The sequence below is a fragment of the Fragaria vesca genome, linkage group LG4 (assembly GCF_000184155.1).
Source record: "Fragaria vesca subsp. vesca linkage group LG4, FraVesHawaii_1.0, whole genome shotgun sequence".
Classification (NCBI taxonomy): Eukaryota; Viridiplantae; Streptophyta; class Magnoliopsida; order Rosales; family Rosaceae; genus Fragaria; species Fragaria vesca.
In genome coordinates, this window is record NC_020494.1 from 11,967,199 (window position 1) to 11,985,537 (window position 18,339).

The 18,339-nt window shown below is 37.1% G+C and overlaps 1 protein-coding gene and 1 non-coding gene across 2 annotated transcripts; one reads left to right on the forward strand and one right to left on the reverse strand.

Moving 5' to 3' along the window:
- The first annotated feature begins 4,883 nt into the window (after positions 1-4,883).
- Positions 4,884-7,344, forward strand: LOC101301387 (thermospermine synthase ACAULIS5-like). Its single transcript, XM_004298106.1, has 10 exons — positions 4,884-5,119; positions 5,503-5,569; positions 5,662-5,756; positions 5,867-5,969; positions 6,276-6,364; positions 6,458-6,614; positions 6,713-6,788; positions 6,883-6,941; positions 7,035-7,171; positions 7,257-7,344. The coding sequence occupies exons 1-10, from the start codon at positions 4,926-4,928 to the stop codon at positions 7,342-7,344; spliced, it is 1,065 nt and encodes a 354-aa protein (XP_004298154.1). The 5' UTR covers positions 4,884-4,925.
- Positions 7,345-15,786: 8,442 nt separating this feature from the next.
- LOC101301185 lies at positions 15,787-17,585 on the reverse strand. Its single transcript, XR_184484.1, has 3 exons — positions 17,278-17,585; positions 16,982-17,165; positions 15,787-16,291 (listed from the first exon to the last, which is right to left on the reverse strand). It is a non-coding gene; the product is annotated as an uncharacterized LOC101301185 (transcript).
- Positions 17,586-18,339: the final 754 nt, after the last annotated feature.

An 18,339-nucleotide genomic window follows, 5' to 3' on the forward strand; every position in this document is an offset into this window, starting at 1 on the left:
AATGCAATGGAAGATTATCAGGGAAGACATTCATGATCAAAGGGAGGTAAGAAAGGAAAATGTATGTACATAACCATATAACGAACTGTTTGGTTCCAAGTTAAGCCAGCTACGTACACAATTCATCCTCATGGATCCTTCTTAGTATTCTTCACATTCCTGATTAACTTTTGTATTCTTCACATTCTTTATTGATTGGTCGGAGCATATTTAGTGCACCATGGTGCACTTGAACTAGTCATGTGCATGTGTTAACATGTCTGTGGTTAGTCAAAAGAGATCAAAGGACTCAAGTCTCAGTAAACATTCAGTTTTATCTCGATTGTTTTTTTTAATCTCTAATATGGAAATCACAACCCTGCAACCTTATGCAGACCTATCACTTGTGAATGTCGAAAAGAACACAGAAAAAAAAAATCCTTAGAAATAAATAAACCTAGATTAAACCACACCTAAGGTATTTTGGATTAACAGAAGGATCCGGATTCTCTGCTTGGATTTAAATTGCTTGGATTTTCTTGGATGTCTTATAGCCATTAGATGGAGTAACGATGACATGGTGGTCTTAGATTGTACTCAATCCAATGGTCAGAAATCATCCAAGCAAATCCAAACAACATAAATCCAAGTAGAGAAACCAAATTCTAACCAATAGCTTGATAACTAACAATCAACTCATAAACCCTTCTGTACCCAAAACCCAGAAACCCTTGTTTGTGTTTGTTGAGGCCTAAAAATCTAAATAGCAGACCCAATTAATTCGTTAAGCCCAATTCATGCTTTAAAGCGAATCCTACTCGATCGTAACATCACGCCATGCACGTGGACCTAAGCCATATTCATGCACTTGGGGTTTACAAGAATGAGTGTGGTGTGGAAGGTAACAAAATTGTATGAGGTCCGTTATTAGTTTTAGAATCATTGGTAATTTTGGACTTGGGACCGAAATTCATGCCCAACAACCTAACTTCTAATACGGATAAATAAAGAAAATAGGCCCAAAAGCCAAGCCCAGACCTTTTAAGATCCACTTTAGCATAGGATTCATAATTCCAGCCACATAATAAAACATTTTTACAGCCACACATTCCCCAACTTGAAATCATGCAAAAAGCAAAACAACGGCATAATCCCAGCAATAGATTTCTTGCGTGAAATCTGCCCGAAGCCTACAATCACATATTTCAAAGCCTATTCTATAATTTCAGCTTTAGACACAACCTAACAAGCTTAGAAGAAATACAAAAACCAATATATACTTTTACTAAGCCATACCTTTTACCCAACAGTAAATATCTTCAACCAAGATTCTCTTGAATTGCCTATAAATAGCTATTGTTGTTATCTAAAGAAACCAAAATGAAGGAGGCTAGCAAGCTCTCTAGTACTCTTCTTCTGCCATGCTTCTTCTCTCCTAAGCCTTTATCCAATCCCATAAACCATTTCCATATTCAAGAACAACCCAATGATAAAATATATGTTATGCAAAACCCATGCAATTCCCTAATACCTTTAACAATAGACCAACCACTATTGGGATCTCTTCTTTTGAAACTTATGTTTTTCCAGCTCACATCATGCTAAGCCCTTTATTAAAAGAAACAGAGATTTAGTCCATCGTCGTTAATATACATGGAACTGTCGTGAAGAGCACAACAACAAGCTTCCTTGGATCCTCAGTTCTTCGAAGCTTTCTAGGCCTAGTTTATGCTAACTCAGACAAAGGGGACTGATTTTGGGCTCGGCCATGCTTGTCTCATTGCCATAAAACCCTTAATTAAAAGTGCTCTCCACAATGTTAAACCATGGCCGCAACAATTCATCTCCGCTTTTCTAATATCTCTGTAAACAGCCACCCCAATAACCCTAATATATATGTTGCTTACCCCAATTCCAAAAACCAAAATGAGCTCTTATACTCTTCCCAAACCCAGTTGGGAAGGAAGACCCGACCTTTCATTTTCTGACAAAGGAAGCAACGGAGCTGGCGGAGGAGATGGCTGGAGTCGCTGCGATTAGAGCCGCGCAAACAACAATAAAGGCTAGAAATCTCAATTCCCTCCTTTCCTTCATATTTTCGATCGGAACCTCCTCTTCCATTTGCCACTTTTTCCTGTTTCCAGATTTTACCTTGTTATGAAATTAAATTTTTGTATTGATCCCATCTGTTTCTACCATGTTGATCAGTTTTTATTTTTGTTTTCATTCTTTAACGGTGTTAGTATTGATATGAGAGCCATGTGTAAGGTTAATTAAAACAGCTGAGATTAAATATTAGCACTTGGTTTACTTGAACCTTGATGAAAAAAATTTCGTTAGTGAAATGGGTGAAGTTCTCAAAACACCGCTCGGTTTTTTTTTTTTTTTTTTCTTTTTCGAAAAATCACAGCTCGGCTTTGAGTCATGCAATTAGAGCAACGAGACATTGTATACTGGTGTATTGTCTAGCTTCCCATCACATGATTCATCATGGGAAATGAGAATGAGACATCATTTAAGGTGCAGAAAGCAGAGAAGTATTTCCATGAATCATATCAAATCATTTGTTGGGTGACAAACCTTGCCTTGGTGTAATGATTTGTTACAGGTCATGAAGATATATGGGGGAAGGAAGCAAGTAAAGATTAGGGGAACACAATTTTGTCTTGGGGACCTTTGAGTTTGATAAAGGGTTTTGAGGCCTTTGAGAGATTATCATGACTTTCTAAAACAAGAGTTTGGCAGAATCCATCATCACCCCCCCAAACACACACTACAAGAATGATTTCCTTGCATAATTTGTATTCATGGTTGGCCTGCATGAATTACAACAATCCCCTACTCCACTTCTCTGATGAGTCTTGTTACATATGCTCTCAATGGTCCAGAGGGCACAATGTTAATGTCATACACAACAGATCGAGGACACATTAGCTTTCCTTCTTTGTTTTGATTAAATCATTCAATTTGTTGTTGTTTTTAGGATAGAGTACAATTTTCTATGAGGGATACTAATTAATATAGGAGATAAAACTAGTACAATTAAATGTAAAATCGTATACGAGGGATCACCTAGAAACTCATTCAAAACGCCCCGAGCAAGGGCAGGCTACTCGCTCGGTTGTTACTCTTTGCTATGCTTCTGCATGGATTAAGCCTGTGAAAATAAATGTGTTATAAACTGCTTTAGAAGATTGATCTACGTTTGATTATTAAAATCTGAGGTGCAGCTAAGGTTTGGTCCTCATAGTGAGTAAATCTTTATGTCAGTCCTAATAAATGTTTAATCTTTATATGTACTGTTTGCTGAGCTATAAAACTGATCGACTAATTAATTAAAAAAAAACGCCCGAGCACATAGAACATAGGAGGCAACTCTAATTTGTGAAGCGTTTTATAGATGAATGAGATACTCGGACCAATGTAGCCATTTCATTCAAAGTGAGACTGAAGAGACGAGCATGAGCTTTATGGTGACAATCACGGCGGACAAACGACCACTTCTTTATCATCCAACAAACTATGTTTTTTTCATCTATTCTTAATTTCCTTACACTAACACTATACATCATCGTGATGCAAACCTTGCGCCGGCCACACTATACCTTACGCCATCGTGAACGATGACTTGGAGTCCTCATTACACACACCCACAAATTGCAGCAGAAAATTGAATCATCCATTGACATGATATTGATACAGATAAACAACCATGATGAAGAGTGACATTCAAAGTGACTATATTGGATGAAACAAATGGACAACAAATAAATTGTAGTTTAGTAAATAAGTAATATGGTGAAGTGAATTTTCCAGTTTGGGGGGAGCGAATTGATGCGTTAAATGGTGAGGGTGATGATGAGTGCGCCTGCCAAGCATGCCTCCAAATCCTTTGAAGCAAACAGAATGTTATGATGATTCCCAGTGCACGCCCTTAAAAATTCCTCTCCCTTCTCTTGTTCCAATTCCAACCAAGATCTTCACACTTGACACATTCTTCAAGTAAAGAATAGAAACCCCAATTTTCGCTTCTTGTCACTCCCTCAATCATGATCTTTTATCCTTTTCCCTCCTCTAATATCCATATCCTACGTTTGATTAATGTGACTTGTGGATTTAATGTTGTTGTTCTACCATGCATGGATGCATGACATCGATCATATACATCATATACATACACTAACTATTTTTAGTGCGAGTGAGATAGCAAGTCTTGATTACATTAGCAGTTAGTAACATACCCACACAAATTTTTATTCGAACTGAAGTCCTCGAGAGTGACCTATATATCAAAGCCAGAGTAATCTCCCATCCCGCCGCAGATGTACTGACCTGAAGGTCCCTCAAAACTATTATACGGGAAAGCTACGTGTTAATGCCTAGTTTGACACAATCTAGAAACATTTTCGAAAACTAGAAGTATTTTCCATTTGACAAATTAAGTAGTTAAATGTGTTGTATCAAAATAAAGAATAAATACGTGAAGTAAATGCAACTATCTTATATACTTCTCATATTAACACTGCAGAACCTAGACAAGCAATGACAAACGGTCCTTTATAGTTGTTGATCGACATGCATGCCTTTGAAAGATCTTATGGTACATAGAGGATTTGGATTCACCATCATTACTGTTATGGGTAAAGAACAATGGAACACAGTGTGGATACAACACAACCAAACTAGGAAGCCACATTTTTCTTGGAGTTGGGGCTTTTGTAGTCTCAAGCATACCCACTTCAAAAGATCTTCCCTGTATTTATTTATATATTTGTTGGTAATGATAGTTTCCTAGTTATCTATCCAACCAAAATCCCTCTGCCACCTTTTTTCCCCTTCTTATATTCGTAGAACCCTCCTCACTTGAGCATCACTTCCATCTTTTACTCTCTCACACACAGACACTTAGAGACCCTGATATTTTCTACTGTGAAGTTATAGGAAAAATGGGTGATATTTCTTATGCCAATGGCAATGGGAATGTGAATGGGAATGGGAATGGAGTAGGAGTGAATGGGAATGCAGTGAATGGAAATGGAATGAATAGAAAAGGCCATCCAGTACTGAATGGCTACCGGAAGAGCTGCTGGTATGAGGAAGAAATCGAGGAAAACTTAAGATGGAGCTTTGCTCTTAATAGGTATAGTTATTTCTCTATACATTTTCAGTAGAATCAGTTGCATTAGTTCAGTAATCTTGGCGTCTACTTCAACATTTTTCCTTCTTTTTTTTCTTTTTCTTTTTGAGGTTCCTATTATACAATTGAATGTGGAAATATAAACTTCTAGCTGACTTATGGCCCTCCTTTAGATCTGAGAGTGAAAGATCCTTACTTTACACATTGAATGAATTCTTTAAAAGTGAAACATTCTTTTTGACAACAAATCTTGGTCACGAAAAGTTCAGACAAGACATAATAATGTTGGATTAGAGATTAGTATTATAATCAGTGTTTAGTTTCATCATTTACATTAAGTTTTTAATAAGCACTGCAGTAATCTGTTTTCTAATTTTGAATCGCAGTATTCTGCATACAGGATCTACTCCATACCAAGACATTGCTTTGTTGGACACAAAGCCCTTTGGAAAGGTTTTGATGAATTCTACTTCAAGTTGTCAAAAACAAAGTGATTCATGCCATTGTTTTTTCTTCTGTAGTTATATACCTTGTGTAATTTTCAGGCTTTGGTCATTGATGGAAAGCTTCAAAGTGCTGAGACTGATGAATTTATCTACCATGAATGTCTTTGCCATCCCGCACTTCTTCATCATGCAAAGTACTTCACCTGTCTCTTTACATATACATTTATACATATATAGAATTATAGATGCAGAAACATTATTTGTATATATAAGAAACAATATTAATCGATCTTATCAATGTTAGTCCAACCAACATCTTCATCATGGGAGGAGGTGAAGGCTCCACTGCCAGAGAACTTCTGAGACACAAGACTGTGGAGAAGGTTGTCATGTGTGACATTGATGAGGTAATTGAAACCTGCTAGCTCCCTTCATTATCTTTGCTCATTTTAGACTCTAACTAATTTACCTTAAGCTAAAGAACATACCCTTTTACCTGTTTTTTCAGCTACTTTACCAAAATTCTCTTTTCAGTTTTTCAATTGTCTCCTGGTTTCAGAAAAGACAAAATCAGAATAGCCCCCAAGCACCGAAAATAAATTTCTTGGGTTTTAGGTTCAATACGGTTTATAACACAATGTATTTATTCAAAAAAAAAAAAAAAAAAAAACTAACATATTTGATATTATGAATCTTATGTTCACATTATGCAGGAGGTGGTGGACTTCTGCAAATCATATTTGGATGTAAACAAAGAAGCTTTCTGTGATGCAAGACTCAAGCTCATCATCAATGATGCCAGGTTTCTTTTGTCAATAGTAGATTCTATACTAACCTCGATCAGATCCCTCTAATGTCGTAATGTATAGTTACTAATTCTGGAGGTATATCGCAGGGCTGAGCTAGAACACACAGAAAACCACTATGATGTGATCATTGGAGATCTTGCAGACCCAATAGAAGGAGGACCTTGTTATAAACTCTACACCAAATCTTTCTATGAGTTAATTGTCAAACCTAGACTCACCAAGGATGGCATTTTTGTCACACAGGTATCAGTTATAGTATTAACCATCATATACGTACATGGATGAAGTTTATCACATATATTGACACATATTGACCGGTTAATCTTCGACACATTATGTAGGCTGGTCCTGCTGGAATTTTCAGCCACACAGAAGTTTTCTCTTGCATCTACAATACTCTAAGGCAGGTCTTCAAATGTAGGTCAACTTGATCCAGAAAACTATTTCCCTTTAGCCAATGTATCTGTAAATTATATATCTACACTTTTCTTACGACCGTTTTGTGTTGAAGATGTTGTGCCTTATTCAGCTCATATTCCTTCTTATGCTGATACTTGGGGATGGATCATGGTAAAGAACTCCTCATTTGTAAATGTGTAGAGAACTAGGACCCTATTTTTATTGGCATCAAGGAGGCTAAATACTCGCTGTTTAAATTGACAGGCTTCAGATAACCCATTTGTGCTTAGTGCTGATGAACTAGACCTGAAAACTAAATTGAGGATCAATGGGGAGAACAGATACCTAGATGGGAAAACATTTACATCAGCCTCTACCTTGAGCAAAGCCATTCGCAAATCGTAAGTCACATGCCACATAATGTAGGTTCTTTTTTTTCATCTTGAATTTGATCAAGCAGTTAGTAATCCAAGTCGGTTTTTTCAGGATGGAAAATGAGACTCATGTATACACAGAAGGAACTGCAAGGTTCATATATGGTCATGGTCATAATAGTGCCCAAAAACACAATTAAGCCAGCACTGTGAAACACAATAGTGAAAGTGGAAAAAGAATCTTGGGCCTTCCCTTTGTAGCTGTATTTGTTTATTTTTCCTTTTCTTCTTGATTGTGTAGTAACCTAAAGATTATGATATAAAACTTTGCTTGTTGCTATCTTAATACATGCCTATGACATGTTGGGATTGATTCATAAGGAACATGAAATGGAGAGAGAACTATACCAGTTTGAAAATTCTAAAGATTAATCTTAACAAACAAATTGGCCAAGAGTGATATCACTTCACAAGACTAAGAAAGAGTAACAAATTGGGGTAAGCTTATATGGTCTAAATATATTATTCCTCGTATCTCTATTCATTCATGGAAAGTGTTACAAGGTAAGGTATTGTCAGAAGATGTGTTGCAACGACGAGGATTTTCCTTGGCATCTCATTGTGTCCTTTGTGGCTTGGAGGGTGAATCATTGCTTCACATTTTTTTCTCATGCTCTTATGCTTATTCCTTGTGGGGATGCTGGGTATCTTGGTTTGAGTTGGGTGTTATGCCATCAACTATTATGGATTTGTTATTCTATGGTTTGAATGGTCGTAGCCAATAACTTAGAGAATTGTGGCTGCTTTGTTTTACTACTACTCTATGGTTTATTTGGAAGGCAAGGAACATAATGAAGCATGATGGTCGTTTCATTGGTGTGGATGCTTTATGCAAACTCATGATGGTCGTTTCATTGGTGTGGATGCTTTATGCAAACTTATTTTCGAGCACATACAAACTGCTAGTAGATTAGCTACAGGTTGTATGTCCAACTCTTTGGAGGAGTTACGAGTCTTGAAGAATTATAATATTTCATGTCATCCACGTAAAGCTCCTTGTATTATTAAGGTTAATTGGCATCCTCCAATCCTTGGGTGGATGAAAATTAATACTGATGGTGCGTGGCAGCGTACATCAGGACGAGCCGGATACGGTGGTATTTTTCGTGACTTCCGTGGTTCTTTTCTTGGTGCCCTTTTGCGTCTAATCTTGATATTCATAGCTCCGTTGAGGCTGAGGTCATGTCAGTAATCCAAGCTATTGAGTTAGCTTGGGTTAGAGAATGGAAACATATATGGCTTGAGGTGGACTCCACTCTTGTCCTTCAATATCTTCAGGATCCTCATCTTGTTCCTTGGCGGTTACGGGTGGCCTGAAGTAATTGCTTGCACCATATCAATAAATTTATTGTTTCTTGTACCTTTTTTTTATCAATAAATTTTCGTGGGGGGACGATGAGTTAATCTCTCTATGCTTACCCAAAATAAACTTCACAAGAGTAAGAAAGGCACAAGTTGTTTTATTGTAGTCGACTATGGGCTTGAAATGACATCTTCATCTTATATTAAACGGCTAACCAAAGGAGAGAAACTAAAATCCCAACAGTAGTTACCAAAAACCAAAAACCAAAAACACAAAACTGACTAAAAGCCCAAGATTAATAGGTGACCCAGCATGATACAATATTGGGCTAAGGTATTTTATGTGTCAAAAGATACAAACTAAACTGGTTATCCATTTTCAAACAATTAATTTGACCAGTTTAAGATGAAATTTTGATGCTCATGAGCCCTAAAGCTAGCTTAGGTTTTGTGTTTTGAAACAAGACTCGATCAAGAGAATTTATAGTATTAACGATAACCCTAATTTGAAATAAGAAAAGACTTGCTCAACTCTTGTACACATATAATATTTCTTCTTTAAATAAGTCGTGTATGCGAGTTTTATATATAATAGAGCCTGACCAATCTAATACACATGTTATGCGAGTTTATTTCATGGTGGCGGGTTGACTCGTGGTTTAACCATGTATTAAATGGGTGATGATGTATTGACACGTCGCTCACCTGCTTTTTAATCGTGCAGTTTCAACTTGCTTTATTTCATATGGGTTTCTAGTTGTATTATTATTCGAGTCGGAAATGACAGCCCTATACTAATAGATCGTCTATTAATTCTTTTCTTCTACTTCCCCAAGTTGAATTCCTCGCTACAGGGTTCTCACTGTAACTTCTAATATTTTGCTTTCACTTTTCCGCCTCCTTTAGTCGTTAGAGCAAGTCAATTTTTTTTATGACCCAGGTCATTAACCCCATAAAAACAATGGCCCAAACCCAATTTTCACCCCTTCAACAGCTCCACCCATCACAATGGGTTAACCTCGATAATCACCCAAGTCATTTCTTGGTTTAGAGTTGTGACCTAGAAGCTCACCACAAATAACTTGGGTTAACCTAATACCAATTCAGATGCATGACCCGAAACCTGGGCAATTTCAGCAAGCCATCCGAGGCCCACAACTTGAGTGATGCTAAGGTTCCGTGTGCGTGAGACGCACCAAAGGCTCAAGTGTGTGCAAGCCAACCATTTGTCGCCTAGCCTTTCAAGGAAAAGTTGTCGGCAACAAAACCATAAATATAATCATCAAAACATAATCAATACCATGCCAACACCTAAGTTAGCAAATGTGTAGAGCGTGACAAGGAGATGGAGTATCATACTACATGCAGCTCGAACAGTGACTGGAGTCACCAAAACGTAGGGAAACCAGTCAAAAATAGCCACTGCTCTCAACCTTTCAGCCTTCGTTTCTCTCTCCTTTGTCAATGATATATACATTAAACCACCACCACATATGTGATGATGACGAAGAGACAAAGAGACAAAGATAGATGCGCCAGCTAAGGGCGATTAGAGATGGGGGAGACAGCCGGGTCATCATTTGATGTGTACAAGTCGGTATTCGGCTCGAGTGTTTCAATCTAATCATACACCTATATATACATCCATCAACTCCATCAACTGCTAAGATCAAATGATGAAGATGATTTTCAACGGTCCATATTGCAATGCTTAAAGGCTAACCAAATAATTTCTTAATATTCCAAAACTTCTAAAATCATTCGAATATGAAAATATTTTCAGATTTTCGACAAAAGAAGAAGAAATAACGTACTCTAGGACTGAACATATGCTAGCAAAAACACCACAAAATGTCAAAATGGGTATCAGATCACCACACAGTGTGTAAGAGGAGCAAAAGAAAATGACAAAGATCAGGAGAATTAAGAGAAGAAGCTAAGAAAAACCCACCCCAAATTCTCAAGCCTTCGATCTAGATCCGGAGCGATCAAGATGTAGGCAAGAAAGAACGGGGACAACACTGGTTTTTCTCATATATGTTTTCTCTCAAGATTTTAGAGTGAGTGAGTTATGAGTGATTTGTAATTCTTACACTATTCTTTATCCATAAACCCAGATCATATTATATATATGAGTTTGTTATTTCACAAAATGAAACTCTATATAATGTGAAAAAATGAGAATGAGAAAGTATATCTCATATTAAAAACTTGAGACATTGATATGAGTATATAACAAATATGACCCTTTGCTAGCCATTGCTAATGTTGTTAGCAAGGAATCTAGGTGATATAGACATTTTGCGGACGAGTAGGTCATGCTTCTTATGAATATATTGTTCAAAGACATTGAAAATGCAGTTTGTTTAGTGAACTGTAAAATTTAATTGAGAATGGAATGTGAGGAAAGGAGCAACTTTGAGAGTTTGAGACCCCAATATTGAAAGAAATTGAATTGGTAGGAATAATCATTCATTCATGTACCTATGAACTCTTCTGTAAGTCTTTTGTAAAACTTAATGAGCAACCAAGATGATTTCACAAGCAATTAAACACAACAAAATGATCAATATAATACTGAAACATGAAACAAGAACTCACCATCTTTATGAGTTCTAGGAATGTACTCACCATTCAGATCCATCCTAGCCATAGCACTTAAGCAGCAAAAACACAGCAACAAGATTGAATAGCCTCTGCAATCCCAACGCCTTAGCACCTTGCTGCAACACACTTTGAGTCTTTAATTCTACTTAGATCTCAACTTTTTTCTATGGGGCAGAACTATATTTTTCTTATTGGGTCTCTAAAGCACCTGCTATATAAAGCTAGATAAGCTCTTCCCATAAGAGAGTGATTCTAGCTGAATACTTGATTTTAGGAGTTTGATGTTTGATTATCACAATCAACGTAAATGGATTTCTAATCAGATGAGTGATATACTCCCATCTGATAACAAGAAAGATTCTCTTAATAAATTTCCTATTAAACAGAAATTGATCTTTCAATTGTTTCTTAATATAGATTATATTAGGTCCAAACATATTTTACAATCTCTCACTTGGACAAATATTGTCTATATAACAATTGCATGAAGAAACATATATGAAAATAGCTAAAGTGTGCATTGAGATTGATAAGAGCTGAAGATCCGTTCACAACTGTCAAAATTATAGCAGCTAATAGTGAACTTGGAAATAAACATGCCTATGTAAACATACTTGTTCCAGATTACACATATCAACTTCTATATTTCACATTAACCACAACACAGATATGATAAAGATCAAGTATCAATGTATATCATGATGTAGTAGTTACTTGATCACAGTATTAGCTAAAAAGTCACCGCTCAAGTATAAAGGGTACACGTAATAGTATAGGGATTAAGAAATGTTGTCGAACCCACAAGGTTTGGATTCCTTTCACTAGCTAGGGTGTTAACCTTAAGAGAGGTAGAATGTGCAAATGTACAATCACAACCCTAAACACACAAGGAAATCTAAGCTCATGGTGAGTATGTGCAACATGGAGTAGTGATTTGATTTTGGGTTTTTGAAGTAGTTAACTAAACTAAACTAAATGCTCAAATGTAAACTAAATTACTCTAAACTAAGCTAGTGGTCTAATGATTGGTGTTAGGATTCGAATTGTCTACCACTAACCTCTCTTGCAAGTATTGATGCAAATCACTATGAATGATGCTAAGCTAATCAACCAATTTCTCTCCTTGCATCCCTCTCGGGTATGACAAGGGACATGCTCTTTTTGTGATATCAAAGAACCCCTCTCGGGTGTAGTACTTAACTACTTATGTCATGCATTTCAATCCGATTAGGCATCTAATGCATTACCCTAAGTGCATAAAGTTTGGAGATGAAGAAACTATGCAAACCAACCAAGCTTATCTCTAAGTGATTGTAATTCACAACCCCTACATGCACACCTAGTGTGCTTTCATGCTTTAACATTCAAAGGTTACCAAGTTCTAAACATTATCATGTCATGGCAAACACACATACTCAAACTGGTAATTTCTAAGCATATACATTCAACTCTTAAACTAGCATGTAAGAATGTTAACTAAAATTGCATCACATCATAAAATAGTATCAATACATACAAGATTAGTTAGGGCTAACCCCAACAAAGTAACTACTCACTCATAGTAATACAAATTAACACCAAATCTAATGCGCATCAAAGGAAATTAAAGAGTCTAAGGAAAGAGTAAACTAGTTGAAGCTTGACAAATTGATGACTAGCTCCTCAATGGGTCTCCTCAATCAATGCTCCTTGAATCTCTCTTGATGGTGGAATGGATTAATGATGGAGTTCTTGTTGATGATGAATATAATGGAGATGAAGAGATGGTGCTCCTTTGACTAGTTTTGAGTGGGTAGTGATGGAGTAATGGGTGGTGGTGGCTATGGAGTTTATGGTGGTGAAAGATGATAGTTGTGGTGGTGGTGATGGAGGAGATAGAGTAGATTGGGTTTTGTGGGTTTGGATTTGGGAGGAGGAGATGGAGGTTTTTGTGGTGGAGATGGAGGAAAAGAGAGAGAATGAGTGATATGGGTGAATTCGTGGATTAAATAGGGGAGAGAGACTTAAATAAAGATGAAAGATGGAGCAAAAATGAGGTATGGGAAAAGCAATTCAGCTTTTTCTCCTTCTCCCTTCCGATTGTGCACTCCATGGAGTGTAAAAATGGCTATAACTTTGCCAAAAACAAGAAAAATGTGAAGGGGGAAAAGGTGATAGGCTTCTAGGAAATGATGGAGAAAATGATGTAGAAAAATAGGGTGGTTCACATACAAAAACATGATGGGTTTTGTGAGATTATGGTGGACTTTTAGGTAAAAGGAGGAGTGATGATTATGATGTGGAAAAGAGGGAAAGGTGATGGAGTTGAATCCTAACCAAAAGGTTAAGAACTAGTTGTGATAGAACAAGGCTTCTCCACTTTTCCTCTTTCATGAAATTGGCCAGAAAATGTATGGCACCACCAAAAGTGGTGGTGCGCCGCTACTTGTGCCGCCAAAAGTGGTGGTGCTCGGAAAATCGCTGAAATTTCGCCGTTTTTCTTCTCTTGTCAATATTTTCTACAAAACATGGAATTGGATTAGTTGACAACAAAATAAACTTTAGAACAAGTAATTCTTAAGGATTGGGGCACAAATTTATATATGAAATAAGATCCAACACACAGTCCAACTGAAAACTTTGAACATCAAAGTCACAATGCAAACATTATTTGTTGAACACCAGTGGATAATATGTTTGTTACTTTACTGAATATATGCATATAACCATCCACCTAATCAACAAATTCACAACAATAAAAATAATAAAATTAATGCTGCAAAAGGTAACACAATATATCTGAAATACCTCAACTTTATTCATGAATCAAAATAAGGAATACGTTTTTGGCTACTCTAATTAGCCTGGACGAAAGATTATTTTCTACAAAAGGAAAAAAAAAACTTACTCTCTCTAGAGAAAACCCTAGAGGACGCCGCTTTCGTGTTTTTGGCTTGTCTGGCTGCGCCTCGCCGCCGGCGATGGCCTCTGGCCTAGCAGGCACGCATTGGGTGAGCTCAGACGGGTGATTGGTGTGAGTGCGGTATCTCAAGCCCGAAGGTTTGGATCGGACGGGGGTCTTTGTCTTGGATCCAACAGAAAGGCTGGGTCGAGGAAGCGGGGTATGATTGGAGGGGAAACCGGATCGGAACGCAATCTATTGGATTGCCTTACCGAAGTCGATGGCCGAATGGTGTAGATCGGAGGCGCATTGGGTCTGACAGCAAGCGAAGATGATGGATCTGAATCCAATTGAATGAGTTCTTTGTTTCGATTGGAGTTGGGTGGCTTGAGGTTTCTCAATGTTGGGTTGACAGCGACAATGGCACAAGGGTGGCTCGACTCTGGTCGGAAGGCGACAACGGTGGTGGGGAGACACAACCTCTTCTTTAGGCCGGGCAGACTGCCTGCCTTGAAGGTTTGGGCCTTTGGTCTTGGATACTGTATCTAGGCTGGTGATGGGGTTGGGCCCACTTTTTGGGTCTAAACCTGTTTGTTGTTTTATTTACTTTTTTACTGTTCTAGGTTATTTTGTTTTCCGCATTTAGCATGCAATAAGTTCCTGCAGGTACTTTGTAGGACTAGATGAGCTTCGTGTTGGTATTTCCACTTTATGTGTCTTATATACTCTAGGTGTGCGGCAAGTTCTTTGCTTCGTTAAATGGTCGTTGCCATCTAGTAGTAAGGTGAAACTAAGTATCGTCGGATCTATTTTCCGACGACAACATAGTTGGAAAGCTGAATTATTAGATATTAAGATGTGTAAACATGTTATATATCTACTGTTCTTTTCAGTATGTCATTGCTATGTGAAAGCAAATAGAGTTACCATTAGAATAACACTCTTTGCTAGTTGGTGTCTTGTTGAGTACATGTTTGTAGAGACTTCTGATATTATTTCAGATCTTTGTAATAAGAGGTTTAGGCTCGCTGTCCCCCCATTATATTTGACAGTTTCATTAATCAAGGCTTGATGACAGTCACACCTAGGGTGACAATTTGAACCTTGGCGAAACCAACCAACCATGTACCAACCGTACCAAATAAGTTGGTAACCGATATAGTTGGTAACCGATTTTTCGGTACCAACTTTGAGTATTCGGTTGGTACGTGTAACGCCCCAAACTACACCTCCTCAGTTTAGGCACATCACAGTACCATGAGTCTCAAAAGGAAAAACACAAGGCAGTTAATGTAAGAAAACATTTAAGAAAAACACAACAGAAGCGTAAAAACATTTTGAGGTGTAAAACTTAATTTTTTCTCAAAGTACTTTAATTCACCAAAAACCTGATACAAGGAATGATTATAAAATCATGAACTTAAAGGAATACAAATTGTCAATTAGAGTATCATAAAGCAAACTCATAATAGGATTGGGCTTTTCCCTTCACCTAAAATTTGATTTACGGAATGACCAATAATAAATAAACTTAAAGAAATAAAATTACAAAGCAGAATAGAACAAGACCAACAAGATAGAATTTGGTACATGAAACTCAAATATAAAAATAAAGGGGACAACATAGGAACCAAGTTACCAATCATAAATATGCACACCCAACTCCTCGCCACTATCTCGTCCCAGTGCACAGTACCTACATCCACAAACTATTGTAGGGGTGAGCTTTCGTCCTCGCTGCTCAAGGAACTCTTGAAAACAGATAAAGAAATAGTTTCATAGGGCCCAATATAGAAACAAGATTAAAACCAAATATTTAATGAACGACAAACTTTCAAAAACATTTCTATGATCAAATAAATGCGGCACCATAAAATTGTACCTGATGACCGGTCCTCTTCTGGACCCACTATCCAACTTACCTACTATATATGTGTTCAACAGGTAAGTGTAGCGAGAGTGTCCACTTATGCCATATCACCTAGAAGCAGTGCCACATCTCAAAGGATGTCAGACACTCTTCAGTCCATATAGCCCCTCCGAAGGTTTAAGGTATCGAAGCCCAAGGAAGTCACTATGCCCCACTCACTCTCAAGCCATCAAAATCTCATAACACCGGTTACCATTTTTATTGATAACCAATCATGCAATCTCATATATGCATTTAACATTTTATAAAACAATAAAATCACTAATCAAGGGAGTTCCGGGTCCCTTACCTGGATTCCGAGGTTTTCCTCACGAACTCCAAGAAGCACGAGCATCCTGCTCCTCGGGTAACTGAAGTCCCTAAATGTCTGACAACATTACGACCGTTAATATAAAATAATATTCAATACCACTCTACAAACTTTCAAGTCAATGAACTTATTTCTCTATCAGGTGCAATCCTTTCAATTTACTAAGGACACCCATTAGTATGTCTCTATGATCACTCTTCTTCGGCATAAAAATACAAGACCATTTAACTAGTCTCTCAAATCTTAATGTAGAACTTATTGTCCATCAATCATTTCAGGCAAAACTCACCACAACATCCCACTCATAATTAAAATGCATACTTCATCACAGATTCACCAACTTGTTTAGTCCACTACTACCACGTTTATGATCAAACCAAAATAACTTGGTAAACTACATATATCCAGAAATGTCAATTTGAACGCATATACAACTATTACAATACCACCATAATCATCAACTAATTAATTGATAATCCAAACCGACAACACACACTCAGCCGTACCCATGTTTTCAGATATAGTTCAACTGACCTTGAAATCAATTAGATTAAGACAGAACCCATCTTACACAAATCCTCATTCATAATTAACTCACTGCATAATTATATACATTCCAACTTCAGTATCTATCATGTCAAACAATCATGCTTTGGCCAACACAGTTGAGCTTAATCATGACACAAACAGCTCAATCCTTACAAGTAACCAACAACCATAATTCAAATTCCATAAAATCCAAATTACCTTTGGATTCACGTATATCAACTTGTTTGACAGAGGACCTGCGCAGCTACTTCGTGTGAAGGTCGAACAGAGCACTAACTAATTTCTGAATACACCAACTCCACCAATTCAACAACCTGAGTTCTTCTAGATATCCATTCGTATTCGAACTCAGGAGTTCAAGAACAGTTGCCGGAAACAGAAACTTCCGACGATACCGAAAAATACCCAAAATCACAAAGTAAACAAAATTTAGTCGAATCTAGAAACTAATCATACTATAAAGCAGAGGAGAACGAGAGGATCAATCTCCATACCAGATGCAGAAGAATCGATTGTCGAAGCCGCTGGAAATTGTCGTCGAACCGTCGAAGTTTCGAACATCAAATATCCTTCCTCGGCTAACTATCGGACGAGCCACCAATCCTTGCACGTCTGCGACGGCGTGAGAAGCCGAGAGGAACTAGTGTGCTGTAGGAAAGTCACCGGAAGGAGGAGAGCCAGGTGGTTCGAATCCACGTCGTGGTAAAGCCAGGCTTTTATCTATTCGTAGATGTCGAGGAACGGCCGACCTCGACATGTTCTCGACCTGGATAGTTCTGTTTCTTTCTCGATTCTTCTCAGTTGTTCATTGGGTTCACTTGTCTGCCTTAAGGTATGGATACCCAACAAGTTTTGACTTGTTATAGCAGGTTAAAACAAACTAACATCGTTAACCTTCCGTTAAGTCTCTTTATATCTACAGTTTTCATTAGAAATATCTACCATTCATATGAGCAAAATCACACAAAAATAGACTTTCTAGAAATCAAAATAATTCTTGAGACTGTCTACAACTATCATAAAAAACATCTACTACTGTCATGAAAAATATCACATAAAATGTTGCAAGTCGAAAGACACATTTAACATAAGACACATCTACTGTTTTCATTAGAAAAGTAGACTTTCTACAAATCAAAATTGTTTATGAGATTGAATCAACCCAAGGTAAAATTTGCAACTCTACATTTAACATAAGATACATCTACTGTTTTTATTACAAATCTCTAACATTAACATAAACGAAATCAAATAAAAGTAGATTTTCTAGAAATCAAAATTGTGAGATTGAGATTGAACCAACCGAAAGTAAAATTTTCAAGTCTACATTTAACATAAGACACGTCTACTATTTCCATTAGAAATGTATACCATTAACATAAGAGAAATCAAAGAAAAGTAGACTTTCTGGAAATCTAAATTGTTCTTTAGATTGAAGCAACCCAAGGTAAAAGATGCAAAATCTACATTTAACATGAGACACAACTATAATTTTCATGCAAAATGTTTACTATTAACATAAAAGAAATCAAAGAAAAGTAGACTTTCTGGAAAAT

Bases quoted from the DNA above. Each gene is read 5' to 3' on its own strand.
- LOC101301387 (XM_004298106.1), top strand. From the start codon at position 4,926: ATGGGTGATATTTCTTATGCCAATGGCAATGGGAATGTGAATGGGAAT. The intron at 6,365-6,457 runs GTTTCTTTTGTC...GGTATATCGCAG, and splicing joins CTCATCATCAATGATGCCAG to GGCTGAGCTAGAACACACAG. The intron at 6,615-6,712 runs GTATCAGTTATA...CACATTATGTAG, and splicing joins ATGGCATTTTTGTCACACAG to GCTGGTCCTGCTGGAATTTT.